Genomic DNA, 19,124 nt, shown 5'->3' on the forward strand with positions numbered 1-19,124 from the left:
TTCACAAAGAGGAGATATAAGAAGAGTTATTAAATATTTCCTGTGACACATGTTCTGTCCTAACACATGACAGGTATGAGCTTATGTAGAGTATAAGAGATGAATCAAAACCATTCCTCATTTAGGACCATGAGCCTGGATTCAAATCCAGGTAGTCTGGTTCCAAAGTCAATGGACGTCTAAATTCTAATTTCAGAAAATGTAGTGACAACACATTCCAAAGAATTGTCTGTAGACATGGGTAGATGTACAATACTTGGGAGAAAAAATTTATCTGTGGCACATTTATAAAATATCTTGGAAACACGCACAGAAAAGGGACACTGGACTGAATGTCTCTAAGGTTAGGTTTGAATGAAGTCTAGTGGTACAGGAAGTTTCACACGTGTATCCTGGAATCCTTAGAATTTGCAGTATCTACCAGTATCAATTTCACAAAAATGGATAAGTTAAAAAAATCTTTTAAAATTATACTTCAGTAGGTTCTATCGTCATTCAGTTAACTCATCAATAAAAAGAAAAGCTAAAGACATCCTTGTGGGAATTCAGAATGTTTTATTTCGCCAGGCAAATGATTTCTTCGATATCTAAGGAAATGTCAGTGTGAAAACTACATTTAGTTCTTCTGACAGAGTAAACATTCACCAAAATGACAGTTTCATCATGCCAAAATCTACCTACACTTTGGAGGGAAAAAGTGCATTTTTAGGACATTTTATATACAATGCAAATGGAAAACACGTTAAACCGTTACATTGTCAAACAACATAAACCAAAACCAATCAACCAACAATGTTCAGGATACATTGACAGACTTTTTGGTAAGAAAAATTTCTTGACATTTGGCAAAGTTGTGTTCAAGAGGACATTCCGTAGTTTTAAAACAAAAGTAAGAAAAGTATACAGAATTCAACATTGTTCAAAATAGAAGGCATTAAATAGCACAGATAATATAAAACTAAACACCAGCACTGTCTGTCAGTTTGGGTCTATGTGCAGCAGGGGAACTGTGATTCTACAACAATTGTACTTTTAACTCCATATGGTGAACAGAACCACAAACACAGAGGCAACTTTGGCTCTACGTTGACCTACGCTGCTATTTGTACATGTAGAGGAGAAAGTGTCACCTTTTAAGCACAGAAGCCATTTATATAATAAATTGCTGTAGAGATTTAAAATCATATACATTTGGAACAATAGCTCCTAATAAATATCATTTGCATTGTACATGTTAATGATTACTTTTGCAATACGGATGCCTCCTCTTAGAATGCTGAAATTTATCACCACTTAGATAATAAATTATGTTCTTAGATTCTAATCAACGGCCACATTCTTTTGACCAATATCTTAGTTTTTTGTGTGTATATTTTTTGAAACTGGGATTAAACACAGGGCCCTTTCTTACTAAGCATGGACTCTAACCACTGATCTACATTCCTAGCTGAGATTTTAGTTCTTGGGCTTTTACACCTCAATGTTCAAAAAGGTGAAATAGCTGTCTGAAATTTCATATTTCTTCATGAATTACTAACTAGAAATAAAATTTTTGTACTAGATTTTCAACAGACAAATGGTGCAATTTTTGTTTTGACCTAGAAACAAAAATGAAGAAGCAAAAGTTGTATTTTTAAAAGAAATATTAAAATGTGAGGAAATTTCTCCCATTTCCCCAATTTGTTTTAATTTGGAGAAAATAATTTTAGTATTAAATTATTTTAATAAAACTACCCCCAAATGCAATTAGAAGAGAATTATTGATCACACATCTTGCCACATTTACATTCATAGACCATAGAACATAAGTACCAACATCCTTTTTAAAAAATATTTGCAAGGAAAAACAATATAATAACAAAAATAGGCCTCTGAGATATTCATTAAGAATGTCTATTTTTGTTCACATATATATTTTCCTTTCTTCATAAATAATTATAAACAATAGAATGTTGTCTAAAATGTCACTACATGTGATACTTTCCGTTTTAACTGGGAGTTAACTGGCAAACCTGATTATCAGAGGTATGAAAGCTACCTACATTTGTTATAAATTCCTCCTGATAACATTAAATATCATCCTTTGATTTTGATGGTTTCACTCCTCCTGTAGAAGTCTGATGCTTTAAAAATGTTTTCTTTTTGGGTTTTTTAATTTGCCATGCAGACAAGAAAATTAGAATCAAAACAGTAATCAATTAAATAGTTTCAGATTATACTTAAGTCTATAATAACTTAAATAACTTCCAAAAAAGGAAAGTGCTTTTGTTTGGAAGAGGATAACATAACTATATAAACCTAAAAGCATCATGACATAACTGATTCCAAGATCTTTGTGGTACAGGCTATTCATTTTATCTCCCTGAAACAAGGGAAGAAAGATCAATGACAGAGATCAGCAACTGACAGTTTAACAAGCTTAAAGGAATAATAAACTTCACTGGAAGCAGATAAACTCATCATTTTCTCTTCATCAATCATTCATGTTTTTATATAATATTTAGATACTGTCTTATCCCATCTATTATTCTACATCTCTTTTCATGGCCATTCTGTTACCTGCATTTATATGACTTTTACTATGTGAAAGTCGTGAACTGGAATTTACATTGGAATCGACGATTAGAAATCTAAACCTTTAATCAGGGAGGAAATGTCTCAGGGTCACGGCCTTTGTTCAATGTAACAGATCTCCTTCCGTACATGCCATGTTGGTTTTGAAGAAAAAATAACTAAAGATATAAATAAAATCTGGGTTAAGTTAAATATTTATACGCACCATGAGGACATGACGTGTCTAGTGCTAGTCAACATCGTACAAGAAAACGCATGCTCATTTCAGTCCATGGAAAACTCACTTTAGGAGAAAGTCATTCTCTCTTGTCAGGAATTTCTCATGGGAAAAGCGTAAGATTATTTTGCTCAAAACTTGATCACTGAAGACAGAGCATTTGTTACTGGAAGCAGAAGCCCCACGTGAGGGAGTATTATGACTCTGGAAACTGATTCCTCCTGTTCCTACTTTTCCGGCCATTGACGAGAGCCTTCAGCTTGCCGTAGTCCCCCCTCGGCTTCTGAGCCTTGTCGCCCAGCTGCTGCTGCTGCCGCGTGTCTTTGCAGTACTGGTTGATCATCTGCATCTCCGAGTGGCTGAAGGCCCCCAGGATGTCCTTGGGGTGGAAGGGCAGAGCTCTCACGGAGCTGGCCCAGGTCCACGGGGACCACTTGTCGGTCACCACAGCCACCATTTCTGAATCCAGAACTTTGAAGTTGATCTTGGCTATGGTCTGCTTGAAGCTGTTTTCTGTCCCGATGCAGTGATACAGCCCTTGGTCGGCATCTTGGACAGAGCGGATCAGGAGGCCTTGTGGGGTGGCGATGATGCGCTCGCCCAGCTTCACCTAAGAGAGAAACACAGAGGAGTTCCTGAACTGAAGGCTGTATGGTCCACAAGGCTAGGACCCACATATATAAAACACAGCGGACCTTTCACTAATCTGACAGAAGGGCAGAGCAAGAATTGGCTTTTTACTACTTTTGGTGAGTTGCACGGCCTCTTTAGAATAGCAGAGCTCGCCCAGGGTATGGGATCTACCTCAGGAAAGAGGGAGGCATTCCTCATATTGGAAGAAACAAGGAGCATTCCCTTTGGATAGAAGGAGTTTTTCACACACAAGGACAGAGTTGTGGTTGGTTTTGGAATCTAAATCACAAGCAACATAAAGTGAAATTCACAGATAAAGTTTGTTTATTTATTTTGATTTTTTGAGATAGGGTCTCATTATGTAGTTCAGCCTGGCTTTGAACTATGTAGCTCAGCCTGGCCTAAAACTCACAGCAATCCTCCTGCCTCAGGCTCCAGCATGCTGGGATTGTAGGCCTGCACCACTACACCGGGCTGACCTTCACAGATAATTTAAAACATCTACTCTATCCTTAAGTTCTCCACTCTCATCTTTACCAAAATACCATTTACTTATCAAAGCATGATGCCACAACTAGTAGTCTTTCTTTTTCCAGTAAATCTGTGTTCAATATAATAAGGAAAGACCACATATAAGGAGAAGCTGAGTTCTGAATATTTCCAAAGGGCTTTTCCTATTATCCCACCTGTAAATATATACAAGTCACCCTCTATCTCCCCTAGGAAGCCTTCCCTCTGGAGGAAGGGAATAGACATGTGCTGGGGTTTAGCCCTGAGGGGCTCCATGCTGGAGGAATGATCTGGGCAGGCCAGGGAGCTCAGTGCTTCTAGCCATTTTCCTCACAGTTCTGGCCAGAGCACTGCCAGTAAAGAGACCAGACGGGGGAGAAGCTCTGTGCGTGTCCTGCAGACCTCTCTTTCCCCGAGGAAGGAAGAAATCCAACCCGGATCAAACAGGTGAGACAGGTGCTACAGTTTCCTAAATTATAAAATTCTGTACATACGGGAATCTTGTTATTAATAAAATCCAAATCAAGGATTTTTTTTGGATGAAAAGTAAGGCACACTCTAAAGCACACACAGTGTTACTGAAAGGTGGATGACAGAATATAATTAAGAAAGGGAAAATCATTCGAAAGAAGAAGAAAACATGGATTTAATAATTAATATTTAAGTTCAAATGTGACTCAAAGTAATTTACATAGTAAAAATGTATATTTAGGATTTAAATGAAAGCCTTTCATATTTATGTAAAATTGGGAAAAATTTCTTGCGGCCAATTTGGTAATATCCATAAAACACGCCAATGATATTTGGCACCACCATTTCTTTTCTAGGAATTTATCTCAAAGCTGTAGTCCCTTAAGCACAGAGATACTTGTTCATGGGTTGATTCTGATTAAGAGAAAGAATTAGCACTGACCTCAGTGGAGCTGACTTAAAAAACAATTCAGAGTAGCTTCAGGGTAACTTCGCACAATAATAGAATATTATACATGAAAGAAAAATGAGGCACTCCACAGGAACTGATATCAATTTATGTTGGTGGGGCCAGAGAGCGCATTCGGAGGAATGTACAACTTCATATATAATTCTTGGTAACCTTTTATTCTGGGAAGAGGGAGTAGGAATTGAGGGGGAAGAGGGTATTTAGCTTTCACTTCATGCTACTCAATATGAACTATTTGAGTTTTGCTTTGGGAACTTTTATCATTTATCTTAAATATAATGTTCAGCTGTTATACATCAGTAATATGAGAAATATGCATGTTTGCTTGAAACAGCAAGCATCAGAATGAATTAAATAAAATATTAAAGGTTTATGCAACTAAATTAGGAATGAGGGGAACAATGCTCTGTTTAAATTCGGACAAAAGTTTCACAGCTGTGCTCATTTTATCATCTTAATTATTTACTCAAGTTTTTGTGATTGGAAGAAAATTCAACATAGTAACATGTGCTGAGGACCTGTGGACACCCCTGGGCGATCCCGCCCGCAGCGCTGGAGCCGGGAGGTGTCCGGTGCCTGTGACACGGAAGGGTGGAGCCAAGCTCGGCCGCTCCCTCTCCCTGCTTCCTGGCTGAGGTGAGCAGCTGTCCCCGCCAGGCCTCCGCCAGCCCCTTCCTGCTGCGGAGCTGGCTGCCACGGGCTGGAACCCCGAGCAGACTGAACCTCCCTTCTGTAAGGTGCGGTGCTGGGTATTTTGTGCCAGCCATGTGGGAGAGTCGCTAAGAAAAATGTGTGTGTTTTATTGATTTATTTTTTGGTACTGGGGATCGAACTCGGGTCCTTGCGCTTGCGCAGTAGGCGGCGAAACCACTGAGCTAAATCCCCTGCCCCAGAAAAATGTTTTTTTAACAGCTGTGGTGTAGTAAATACCAAAGTGTACCCAGAGTTTGTTTCGCTGATGACACTGCTGTAATTACATCTATACTATCATATCATATCTGATACTAGAAATGCTATGATTAGAACTGCAGGATTCGGAGACAGTCTCATTACTCACGTGCATGCTATGTGTTAACTGTCCTCTGGGTGACCAGGACAGCCAAGGGCCTGAGAACTCACGTGGATCACTGTCACACACACACACTGAGCTTCAGGTGATTTTGCAGGGCAGCTGTTATCACTACCCACCTTGTTCTAAAAGATGTGAATAATTAGACTGTACAAATTTTAAGGCTTTTTGGTAACAGATTTTTATAGGAAAAAAACTCCGATAAATTTTTTAAGTTTCATTTTGTTAGGTATCAGATTTCTAGGGTTTAAAGAGAACTCTTGAGGTGCCTCTTTCCTCCAGATAATTAAATCTCCTGTCACAGGGGTGGCTGTCTGAAGCATAAGTGTCCCAATGACTATCCCAGTATCCCAATGCGCAATTCCCTACAGAGCCAGCAACATGGGATAGGCACTCTGAGGGTTGGAATGTATTTTCTCTCATGGAGTCAACATTTCAGTAACTTTAGTGCAGTTTCTGGGTGCTAGATAAACGATATCCATTTTACAAACCCTTAACTGAATATGTAGAAATAAAATTGCCTGCAGCAGAAAAGAATACGCAAATATAGGGGGTCTAGTCTTCTTATGTTTTACTAAAAATAGCACACTTTTGACTTCCCCAAGGCTTTGTACATATGCACACATTTTTCCCTCTTCTCATTTGTCAGGGTAAAATGACATCTAGATTATGGAATTCTTACAATATTTTACTCTGTGACATTTAACAATGACTCTGTTAAAATTTCTTTCCAATCAGTGAAACATTAGAATCTGTGTCTTTTTATTTGAAAACCTAGGGCATTTTTTCCATGACTCTAAATAAAGGCAATGGTCCCATTAACAACGATTCCATATATTACCTGGGGGAAACCTGAGAGTTAGGAATAATAAAGCAATATAAATAGATTACTGCAGAGCAGAAAAGTGCTCCTTGGATAACGGTTCCCATTCAAAGTAATTTCTTGCTGCGGGAAATTGAACATTTTTGGAGCCTCTTTTTATCTTGTAATCACACAAAGGTGCCCTTGTGTGGGAACCTGGCTTGGTATTCAAGCTCTTGTTTCAGTTGTTGGGCTTCAGAGGTGGGTGTCAGGGGATTTCTAATTAATCCATCAATTCTAGGGCTAAAGCGTTTGGAAGAAAGCAGCATGAAAGGATGTTTGTTTGTCTTTGCTCTTTCCTTTGAAGTGCACCTTGCTGAGGGCTGGAGACTTCACCTTCTTCCCAAAGCCCCTGATGGGTCGCAGCCTGTGAGTGACTCACCTCTTTCCTCCTGTCTTTGTCCTTCTGCAACAGCCACTTGATGGAAGCCTGTGGGGACTTGGGAACACACTCAAGAAAAGTGGTATTATTCTTCACTCCATACTGGACGGCTTCAGCTGCATTTCTATATCCTGAGGGGGGGGGGCGAGGGAGGGAGGGAGAGGGAGAGGGAGAGGGAGAGAGGGAGAGAGAGGGAGAGAGAGAGGGAAAGAGGGAGAGGGAGAGGGGGAAGGAGAGAGAGAGGGAGAGAGAGAGGGAGAGAGAGAGGGAGAGAGGGAGAGGGGAAGAGAGAGAGGGAAGGAGAGAGGGAGGGAGAGAGAGAGCATGAGAGGGGGGGAGAGAGGGGGAGGGAGAGAGATTAACAGTGGAATTTAGAGCATGCTCTTCTACATGCATGTTTATCTCTCTGCAAAATTGGGATCCAATGTAGGAGCCAGTAGAAGGCAATCATTTCACCAGCAAACTGTTTTACAGTGTTTACCAGTTCTGTTTCATGTAAAGAAAAAAAGACAAAAGTTGGTGAGTTCAGGTGGATTAGGCAGTGGCCCCCCTGCCCCCAGCCACACTCCCATCCCCTGGAAAGGACAGGGCACAGGGGCAGGGTGGCCGCAGTGGGCAGAGCTTGCGAACAAAGGTGTTTGGGGTCAGAGGGAACCAGGGTTCACTTGTGATGGCTGTGTAACCCCAAACAACTCACCCATCTCTCTAACCCTGCACTTTTCTCATTTCGAAATCGTGGATTAAAGATTTTTGCACTTTTCAATATAAGTAGTAAAGCAGGTAGGGATTTAGTATAGTCATGTGGTAGTTTAAACACAGAGTGGATCCTCATTCATAAATCAGGGATAGCAGCCTCTATTTTATAATAGACTTTTAAACATTAAAGGAGATAATCACAAAAAAGCACTTAATTCAGGTTTTACCCTAAAGTCAACATCAATACTTGCCATTACTTCACTACTGCAATACTTACCATAATGCCAGCTACTAGTACTAATAGGAACTGACAGAGATTTTATAAAACTTTCAATAAATATGGAAATAGCGGGCCAGATTTGTTCCCTCAATTCAACGTATGGAACTATTAAGAAATATCTGCCTTAATTTACTTCTTAGAGTAGCTAGCAATAAAAATGTAATTCCTCATTAAAGGAATGCCCAGACATGAATGGGTCAGAAATAGGAGCCTGTTGGTTTTAACAACACACCGGAAGCGTGTTGTTGGTGAGCCAGGAGGAAGATGTGGCTGAGACCCTTCTGGTTCATGGGGTTGAGCGGAGGGCAGGGATTAGTGAAGAAAGATTAACAACGCGCTTCTCTCTGTCAGGATGGGATCAGGGCGCCAGGAGCCTCACGGCTGGACTGTCAGCCCTGCTCTGCTCACCCCAGGACCGCTCGTGGTGAATGGTACGGCAGCATTACACGAGTGTGCAATTTCAGTTTGGGAAGATGATGCTGGGGACAGATCTGACACGTGACTCAATCCTGCAGAAACGCACATTTAGAAGGAGCCCAAGCGGAAAGTTTTATATTAGGTATATTTACTGTGATACTGATTCTATGTGCTTTTCATGAGTAAACTTCTTGAGAAAGGAAACAGGAGTTAAGAGAAATCTCAATGATTACAGTGGGTGGAAAGACCTGCCAGCTAACATACGTTTGCCGCCTTCGGCAGACATATGTGTTCCCAGACTTTGGATTTTCATCATTCTCAGTATTCATACAAATAACATTTAATTTTTAATCATCGTGAACTTAAACCAATATTATTATGGCGAGACTTTCTTTAAAATGAAATGCTGGAGCACGCTGCAGCACTTTCCTCAAGGAAATGCGGTGTGAGGTGCTGCTCGATTTACCCAGATGGCACCAGGCCCCTTCCGTACCTTTTAGATTAAACCCTCGGCATTGCGTCAGTGGATTCCCGTGCCTCACATCTTGCCTCCGGCTCCTCCTGCAGTACAGAAATATATAAAAAGGGCTTAGAATTATCACCGCCAATGAAAACACTGCATTTTCAAATTTGCAGATGTCTGACGGCCTGCGTTTATTTTTTGAAGTCTGTGTAACCCATAGAAGTGTCTGTCACTCTCATTCAGCACATTGCTGGCGGGAACTCATTTCTGCTTTTCCACTGAGATCAGCTCAGTTCTCCCCACAAGCCTGGTGGGATGGCTAGGAACCTTTTAACATGTGCATTTCCCAGGCAAATGCTAGATTCTGTAAGTGACTGTGGCAAGCTATAGCTTTAAAATGCCTCTTATAAACTTTTACTTAGTTTATCTAGGATACATTCAAGGCTCAGTCTTTGCATTTAATATTAATAGTTTAGGCATTTCAAAAATTTAGTTACATTCTTCCCAAGTTGGTCATTATTTAAATAAAAGTTTTTAGTTACTTGCATTTAATTATGTAAGTTCCTGAGTCTTTGATTCATTATCTTAGTTTCGGTTGTATTGTATAGTGTAACAAATTAAAATGGAGCCACTGAAATCCATCCAGCAAGGCATCATGGAGAGGGACCCTGCTAGGAATGGGAAGACCCGGGATTCACTGGATCTTGGGATACAAGGTTGAAGCCCTCACTGTCTTTGATGAAAAGTATGGATGGATGTGGCTATCACTTAATTGAATGAAATGTTATATATTTCTTATTTTTACCCCCAATATTCAGTAAGATGAACAGAAATATTAGAATTACATAGTGGTGATTAAACTTACAAAGGTAATCTCAGTCATTAGTAATTTAACAACTTATATTAAAGTTACACCAAATAGTTAATATTTTATGTATACACAGATTGTGTACACCTATTTATGGAACTATAGGTGTACAATTTTGTATAATTTAAGTGTTCCTCTTTTTAAAAGTCGCATGCTCTTTCTTTTTCTTTTTAATCTTTTATATTGGTACATTTTTTTTCCCATTAAGTTTATTGGTACATTTTTGGTATAAAATACAGTTACATTCATCATTGGGACCTTGTACCATTACATGAGCATCTTGGTTCTTATTTTCTTCCCCTTCCCCTGCCCTCCCTTCACCTCCTCCACCCTTCCCTATTTGCAATGACTTTGTTTCCATTTTTTTCCTTTTCTCATATTTTTTCTTTTCCTTTTTTTCCTTTACCCTACCCCTCCCACTTTCCCTGCTCCTTTAGACCTTTTCTTCCTGTTACACAACATCAATTATACATGTTTAAAATTACAATATCAAGATCTAGGAGACATTTACCACAGATTATACAGAATTTAAAAGGATATAGAAAGCATATTACAAAAATCTTTTTTGAAATAAATTTCACAACTTCTAAGAAGTGCCTTGGAAGACAAATTAATGAAACTGACTGGGGAGGAAATATAAAATTTGAATAGCACCTATTAAAAAAAGTATATTCCTAGCTCAAAAACCTACCTATATGACAACAGCAGGCTCATATACATTTTAACTGATAAATTAAACCAAACAATTAAAGCAGATAAAAGAAGGAACACTTCTCCCCTCATTTTAGGAACTCAACATTGTGCTAATCCTAAAACTGGATAAAGATAATAGAAGAAAAAAGTATGAACATAGATAGAAATTTGTTTAATGAAACAAGCTATTGGAAGTCAGATCTGGCAGGATGTAGAAAGTGGTTTTGTTATAGGGATGGCAGCGTTGGTTCAGCATTGGAAGATCCACCCGTTAAAGTCATCATTTTCACAGAGGAAAGGAAAAAGTCATATGATCCTGTCAGTAGTAGGAGAAAAAGTATTGGACTAAATTCTACAGCTGTTCATGGTAATAGCTATCAGGAGACTAAAAGTAGAACAGAACCTTCTCAAAGGATTAAAGACATGTACTCCATACTTCCAGTGAGAATGCCTTATATAAATGGAGAAGATACAATGCTTTCTCCCTAAGGTGGGGAACAAGGGCAGATATGCCTACTCTTCATCTGTCTATTAAACTTTGAAACCTAGGCCCCATCAAAAGAGATTGGCAATAAAATGACACAATTAGGATAGGATTGACAAGGTAGAAATAAAATCTTTATATGTAGATGAAATGATCATCTACAAAGAGAATACTAAGAAATCTCTAGGAGCCCCTAGAACTTGTATTTGAATTTAGCAGGATTAGAAAACACAAGGTATATATAAAAATTCAGGTCTATGTATACTTGCTATAAATGAAGAATTCGATATAGAAATTTAAAAGTTATGTGGGAGTACAAAGGACCTAGAAAAAGAAAAAGAAAAAGAAAAAAAAAAGCAGTGTTGGAAGACGTTTAGTACCTAATTTTAAGACTTCCTCTAAAGCTACAGTAATCAAGGCAGTATTGGTGTAAGGAAAGACATATAGATCATTGGAATACAACAGAGAATCTAGAAATAGAACCACACATATATGGTCCACTGAGTTTTGAAAGATTATTTAACATTAACATTTTATAGAATATAAACTCAATTCAAGAGCAGAGGAAAAGATGGTGTTTTCAGCAAACGGCACTAGAACACCTGGTATCCGTATATAAAAAATTAACCTCAATGCTTTATTTCCACACATAAAAATGCTCTTTATAAAGCTGTGTATTTCTCTACAGCCTTTCACACAAAGTACAGTAGCTGTAGGCATTCTTAGGGCAGGAAGCAGTCAGTGCTATGTTGCAGAATGGCTCCATATCCAGTCTTCACTGCACTGGATTTGCTACATCTTAAAGTCACAGGGTCACTTACTGCTGACCAACTTAAAAGCTCACAGAGATGCAGCCCTGCAAGGGTGCTTAGGGCTGACCTGGGGACTTTCGCATTCTAGATGCGCAGCATCATTCCCAGGGGTACCACTGATTGTCTTGGATCAGCACCGTGGAATGGTTCAGTCATGAAAGCATGTCAGCTCTCAAGCTGGGCAGTGTGAATGTAGAGTATCAGCTTCCAGACACTTAAACACAGAAAACAATGGTTATGGTTGGCTTAAATGATGAGCTCAGCAAGAGCCTTCTGTGTGTGTCAGTTGTCTGGAAAGCACTGGTATAGCATCACCAAAGCCTGTTGGTAGGCAGGGTAATACTATATTGCATATAGGACTTGGGATTTACTTCAAGTTGTCAATGTGTTACCCATCATAGTCAATTCATTTGGATAAACAATGAAATCATTTTCTTCTTGTGTAGAAAAGATATTTACTTGAACATTGAACTGATTATCTTGTCTCAAAATTTTTAACTACATGTCTTAATTCAGAATAAATAACATGGGAGTCTAAGTTGCCATACAAATGCTCAAATATTTAAGATACTTGAGAGACAGAAAAAAAAGTTCATGTTGTTTATTATCCACCAAGTTCCTTTAAAACCATACACAATGAAGCAAATTATATTTAACTTTATTCTTGCAGCATATGGATTCCATGGATTTCCAAGTAAAAATGTACCTCTCTGTCTCCATGCAGAGGACACACATTGCTTTTCATTCCTATGAATTTTGCTAAGTGAGTTTTGTCTTCTAAACAGTGCAAGCAGAATAAACCCAGACAAGGTAACACTATTAAAGAAAATGAATGTGAGAAATAATCATCTTCATCACTACCTTATCTCTAAAGAAAATAAATACTCCATATGGGAATTTGGAAAACAGTTAATATATTTAGCAAGCAAGCTTTGCATTCTCTGCAAGCACAAGGTTAATTAAATTTGGAAATAATTTGGAGAATTTAAATAGTATACATATTTTTCTTGAAATTTCCAATATGCTAGCCAAGCATGATATGAGTAGGTTCAGGCATTTCATATATTAAAATAAGATTTCTAATTACATGTCTGGTCCTAGAATATATGACAATAGAAGCTATATTGCAATATTTGACACAAATACACAAATATTTAAGATACTCGAGTGCACAGGGAAAAAAAGATCAATATGTACATATTGGTTATCATCCTCACAGTGGAATTAAGTCACTGCTAGAGACACTCTAGAATGATTACTGCTTTCTTTTTTCAATCCAGGATACATAGTTTAATACTATGCAGAATATTTGAACAGTAAAGAACAGCAATATAACTTCAGTCCTTGTTTTTTTTTTAAGAAGACATGATTAAGCTCATAATTTGTGGAGTTAGGATGACAGTAATAGGTTTTAATACACATCTTAAAAAAAGTAACTGGCATTGTAAGAGGTAGGAGAATATAGGAACATTTCCCAGTAGAAACTTCTAAAATATAAAAAAACAACAAAACAAAACAAAACCTCAGATATGCAAGGACTGTTTATCTGTAGCATAGAATTTTACTTGAGAAGTTTTCTTTGATAAATAAAAGTGTTGCCCAGATGAGAGGTCTTTACAGGGACAGAGAAGCTGATCCACCAGAAGGAGTATGGAGAGAGTCAACTTAGAGCCCCAGTCCTGGGGCAAGCTGGTGCCTCGGCGCTACGTCTGGTCCATGGAGTCAAGACTGTGTGAGGCGCTACAGATACCAATGAGTAGATTATTTCTGATAAAAATGTACTGCGTCCTAAAAGCTGAGTTGTGACAGTAATCGAAAAGTATCACTGGTGTTCTACCTGGGAGTGCAGTGCAATTATAGTTTAAAAAAACACCAGCAGTTTTGAAATGTGAGGTTGCTTCCATCATACTGCGTGCGTGCAGCCCCAGGCCTCTCCGCCTTCCCTCGGTTCCTCCGCACAGGCAGCTGCCCCTCCACATCCAGGCTGGCCAGCTCATCCTCAGCAGCCACAGCCTGCTGCCCAGGTATCCCACCCACCTTCTCCGCCCTTCTCCATCCGTACAGCTGCTCATCATTATTTGATACATGGGAGGTTTTCCTTTCTCTACTTTTTTGTCTGCCCTCTCCTTTTAGAATATTTTATATGGAGATTTTCCTCTTTCGCTGGTCATTGCTTGTGTTATATGCCTAACATCTACAACAATGTCTGGAAATTATTTGTCCTATGGTGAGTATGTGTCGAACTAGAGATACTAGGATCAAAATACTTGTGATATGTGAAAGTGCACGGTGGGGTTATTTGAATCTGACCATAAAAGTATATCTGTTACAGAGAATAAGACAGGATCGCCACAGTGCTTTCTCAAGACACGAGTGCTCAGGATTAGCACCACACTCTCCCTTGGCCGACCCGGTGTCTCAGATGCACCCCGTCACCCATCATGACCCGTATCAGGGGGTGACTGAACACAGCTGCGACCTTGGCTGACCCAAATTCTGCATTTTTTTCATCATATGATCAATTTTTCTACCGGGGGTTCCTTCCAACTGGGTGCAAATTGGCGGGCATTTCCTGCCCACACCTTGGCTGTGATAACAAAAGATTCCTGGTGTCAGACTTCTTTTCTCTCTTGACCTAAGCAGCTGCTGTGCTCTCACCGCTCAAAGGGAAAAGCGGGGTCCTCAAGGTTTGGGAAGCCAGTCAGGCCACCTGTCCTGCCGTGATGCTTCTAGCTACTTTCCTTCTCAGCAACATCTCTCTTTCAGTAATCAACTGTCTTCTGTGATATGGAGACACATATTTAATTAGAAAATGATTAAGCAGTGTAGGGAAACCTTGGGATGTGGCACTGAAAAGTGCACTGAAGTACAGAAGACAAAACAGCCATAAACTGCTAGACAATGTGAAAACAAAGCTGAGTGCTCCAGGAAATACGAGGCGGCCCTCCAGAGGACTCTTGCAGAGCAGCAGGGCGGGGAAGGGATGCGAACCTCAGTTCTAGAACAGGGCATTCATGGCACTGCATTCAGCATTGCCTTATAAGGGAACAGCTAAGGAACTGGCTCTTGTGGCACGGATGTGGCCACCTCTGCACTGCCCAGCACTCACCGCTTGCCGGTGGGGTAGAACCTGGAGCAGGAGTAGCCATCCCAGGCACAGTAGGGGTCCCGGGCCAGGCAGCAGTCGGCACAGGCTGTGCCGTAGATGTGGCAGCGGTGCAGGGATACTTGGGAAAGCCCTTCGTTGGAGCTCACGTACAACTGTTGCTGTAAGAGGAGTGACAATGATTTATTTCAGATGTGGAAGTTAAAAGAAGATTTCCAGCAGGAACACATTATAGCACATGCCCACAAACCCTTGGACTCGTTTTAAGACAGACTAAAAATGAGAAGCAAAGCACACGAGGGTAGAAAGCCAAAATAAATAGAATTTCCCCCTTAATGTGCCTATAACATTATCACTTTCCTGCTACAGAAAGCAAGCTCAGAGCGCCGTGGAGAATGGGAATGTGTGTGACACATTGCGGTGCATTGTTCTCTCGGATTTGGGCTAATATATCGCAGATTTAAATTATGATGTTTTCTTTGCTCTTTGAATAGTGTCTCTTTGCACAGGACAAGGAAGCTTTCTTATTTTTAAAGTCTGGCAACCCATTATGTTGTAAATTTGAAAAATGTCCAGTTTAAAATAAAGGGCACCTTAGGTTTAGAGGAAAAAAATAGTATTAGATTAAAAATACTTTGTCGTATCTTTGAAAGCAGCATATTACTCATTAAAGCTCTTTAAAATTATTTGGAAGAATATTTTGGCAATTATATTGAAACATATCTTAAAATTTCTACATGACCCAGGACCCAGAACCCAGAATTCTTTGTCTCCTAGAGAAGTCGTGAATAAATATCTTAGCTTCCTTCATTTGTAGGGTATAAAGAGCTTCTCAAAGTGTCGCTATTACGTCTTTGGCAGTGTACAAAATGTCCTGAGGAGCTGAAAGAACGTCTCCAGTGGACACTCCTTATTTTCCAAATGAGTGATATCTTGTAGGTCACGTTAGCACTATCTCTGAGCTGAAACTTGAGCTGGCATAAGGGAGTGTGCAGACTCTCTCCCGTATGTGGGTGCACATCTAAGAACTAAATGCAGCCAGGCAAATGTCTGTGACCACAACTCTCAGGGAGGCTGAGGCAGGAGGACTGTGAATTCCAGCCCAGCTTGGGCAAACTATAGCTCCTGTCTCAAAAAGAAAGGCCTGGGATAAATCTCAGTACTGGGTTCAATTCCCAGTGCTGAGCATGTTTGGGGGGGGGGGGCAGGATTCAATCTATGGGGATGTCTTTATTCACCAGTTTCTGGTGTCTATCAGCCAACATCCTGGGTTCCAGTCCCAGGCCAGCCACACATCTGCTGTGTAACTTTTCTGAATCTCAGCTTCCCACTGGTGAAGGTGGAAGGACGCAGTATTTACCCTAGAGTTTTGTAAGAGATGTATATGGTAGGTGCTACCACCCCATAAAATGCTATGAATGACTTGTAGCTAAAAAATGCTCAGTAAATAAATGTTAATTAATTGTAACAGTTGAGGTAAACATTAATTAACAAAAATTGTCAGCTTACACATTTTCACTTGAATCACATGCAAATCTACTATGTTTAGTGAATCACTGTTTTCACATCAATTGAATTTTTTCTAAATTTGTGCTGAAATTGATGGAGCCCTCATTTAGACATTCACATGATAAGAAAACAATCACTTATTTTAACAATAACCATTAGCACAAGAAAATGTGAAACAAGTGTATATTGAGTAAATCAAATAATAATACAGTGAATATATCAGCTTCACTAAGATATTTAAAGCACATAGGGTTATTTGAGAAAGGTTTATTTGAGAAAGACTTAGGTAGTTTCTTCTAGATAGTTTCCTTTCATTATTTCCACTATTTTCTGCTGTACAGAACACAAGAATAAATTGAGAATAAGGGCAAAAAAATGGACAATGAAATAGTTTCAGTATTAGGGAAGGTACTAAATTTATATTTAGATATACACAAGACATATTGCATAATTTGTAGTTCTCTCACATCAAAAAATAGTGCAGTCCAAAGTTTTGCAAATGAATTCCAAAGAGTGAAATAATTACCTTGTGCTATATCTAATGGTTTTAATGATCTACAATGTAAGATTTTGAAGTCAGATGTCATATGTTAGCTCCCACTAGGCTGAAACCTGCACATTCGTGTCAGGCTACTGTGCTACACAGATGGATTTGTGTCCACTGTGGATTTTGCTCTGATACTTTCTCCATTAAGCTACGGTAAACACAGGGTTTCCCCGCTGACTTCAAAGACAGTTCTGACTGGGAATCAGCTCCCCGGGACATGAGGAACATGACAAATGGCTTCGTTACTTGGGAAAATGTTTGTTAGACACCATGCAAACATTTTTACAGATGAGATCCTCGGCTCCATTGTGCCTTGTTTATTTTTCCTCATAAAATGTAGCCGAGTGAAGAGGAGAAGACTGATTAGGCGGACTACGTAACAGACATTTGGTCTTACAGATCAACGATGGTGAACCAGAATTATGAAATCAGTTGTGCAGACACATAAAACCTTTATTCTCTAGTCCAAGACAAATAAGTCCCAGGCTTGCACTGACAGCATTTGTGGAGGATCTACTTTATTTTAGGGAATTTGTATAGATTTACTCATTTGTGAAAAAGGTATTACCTTGCAGATGTAGAGACTTCGGCCAGAGAAGTTCAATGATTTTTCCCATGTTTTGTGGTCAGGCTGGGAATTAAATGCATGTCGACCCCACCCTGAAGCCCACACCATTCCAATCATGCTGCTCTGCCCCTTAGAACTTTCGTCTTAACACCTCAGGGGCTGCAGAGGTGTGTGTTCTGCATGTGCAGAGAGCGTGTGCATGGGCACTTCTTTCCCTGGCCATTGTATATTTGCACGCTTAGGTACAATTAGATTCATTAGAAGACCCCTGGTAAGCACAGCCAAGTGTTTCTTCCTCATCTTGGACCGTTAAGATTGTAGATGTTCAATTTTTCAGACATTAACAGACCCTAGGATATAGCATTTCTTCCAGACTAACCATCCCAGAATGCACTGCACATTTCCAACCTGTGAGCAAAGCCAGAACTAGAGGAGGGACGCTTGGCCATTTGAAGCCCTGGAGAGTGTGTGATATTCTAGTAGCCAAACATTATGCTACCTTCTTCCTTCAGAGAGATTACTTTTATTTTAGTTGGCTTCACACACTATAATATTTGAGACTGTAGGATATACAAAATGTTGGAATATCTTTCTGTATATCTGTTCTGCTCTCGCAAACTTTTATACAAAAATAAACCAATTCAGGCTTTCGCTAAACGCTAGTAATTCTACATCAAAACTAAAAGTGACTTTGTGGTATCATTTAAAAATGATTAATTAGTTTGTCAACACTAACACTAAATTTTCAGAAATTACAAAATGTCTCCCATACAAGGAAACATTTTACTATGCAAAGAACAGAAAAAGGACTTAGTTTTTACCTTTTTGGATGAGATTTTCATGGTTGTTATGGGAACATGAGTCTAAAAGATGAGAAAACATCATGTTAGTTGCTAATGCGACCCTTATAAGCCTTTTAAATTCAAATAAATGATCTTTTTGGTAAAAATTCAAAGAATCATTTTTCTCTGTGTGCATGTACATCTGAATAAAGCATGTTTCCCTCTTTGGGGATTGAGCATGAATTACATAATGCATGAAACAAAAAGGAACAATTATAACACATCATCTACACCTTACAGTATCAAATAATTTTTGAGGTAAGGGGACCCTGCGTTTGTGGGAGCCATGAAGTCGGGGTTGGATCTAAGTGTGCGGCTCAGGGGCATGGGGTTCGATGCCCATCTGAGTCTCACCTGCAACACTTGCCAGACACCAGGAAACTGCTATGTATGGTTTGGAAATAGGTATCTGGTTGACCCGTACTAATTCATTCTCACTGTTGAAAACAAAGAAATATTATTGGAAGACTCCTTTTGATACAGGTGAATGAGGGAAAAAGTGTAAGAATTTCCTGTAGTAGTAATCCTTCTAAAAGTCACTCTATTCATAACTACTTCTTAAACAATCATTTCTGATAACCTGATGAAAATGCATGAAGATTTATGTGAGCAACTCAAATGAGAATAAGCACTCAAAACCCAACGTAATCTC

General features: G+C 39.3%; 1 protein-coding gene across 2 annotated transcripts in view; it reads right to left on the reverse strand.

The window, feature by feature from the left end:
* Positions 1–535: 535 nt before the first annotated feature.
* Sema3c (semaphorin 3C) overlaps positions 536–19,124 on the reverse strand; it is a 142,069-nt gene continuing 123,480 nt past the window's right edge. For both annotated transcript variants that reach the window (XM_004839756.3, XM_004839757.3), the window contains exons 14-18: positions 18,452–18,493; positions 15,010–15,167; positions 9,074–9,141; positions 7,188–7,318; positions 536–3,401 (exon numbers count right to left, since the gene is read on the reverse strand). In XM_004839756.3, the coding sequence (XP_004839813.1) occupies positions 2,988–3,401; positions 7,188–7,318; positions 9,074–9,141; positions 15,010–15,167; positions 18,452–18,493 (813 nt within the window). In that variant the 3' untranslated portion in view covers positions 536–2,987. The remainder of the gene's footprint in view (positions 3,402–7,187; positions 7,319–9,073; positions 9,142–15,009; positions 15,168–18,451; positions 18,494–19,124) is intronic.

This window comes from Heterocephalus glaber, unplaced genomic scaffold, assembly GCF_053883595.1.
Source record: "Heterocephalus glaber isolate CG9 unplaced genomic scaffold, H.glaber_assembly_v1.0 deba00000676, whole genome shotgun sequence".
NCBI lineage: Eukaryota > Metazoa > Chordata > Mammalia > Rodentia > Bathyergidae > Heterocephalus > Heterocephalus glaber.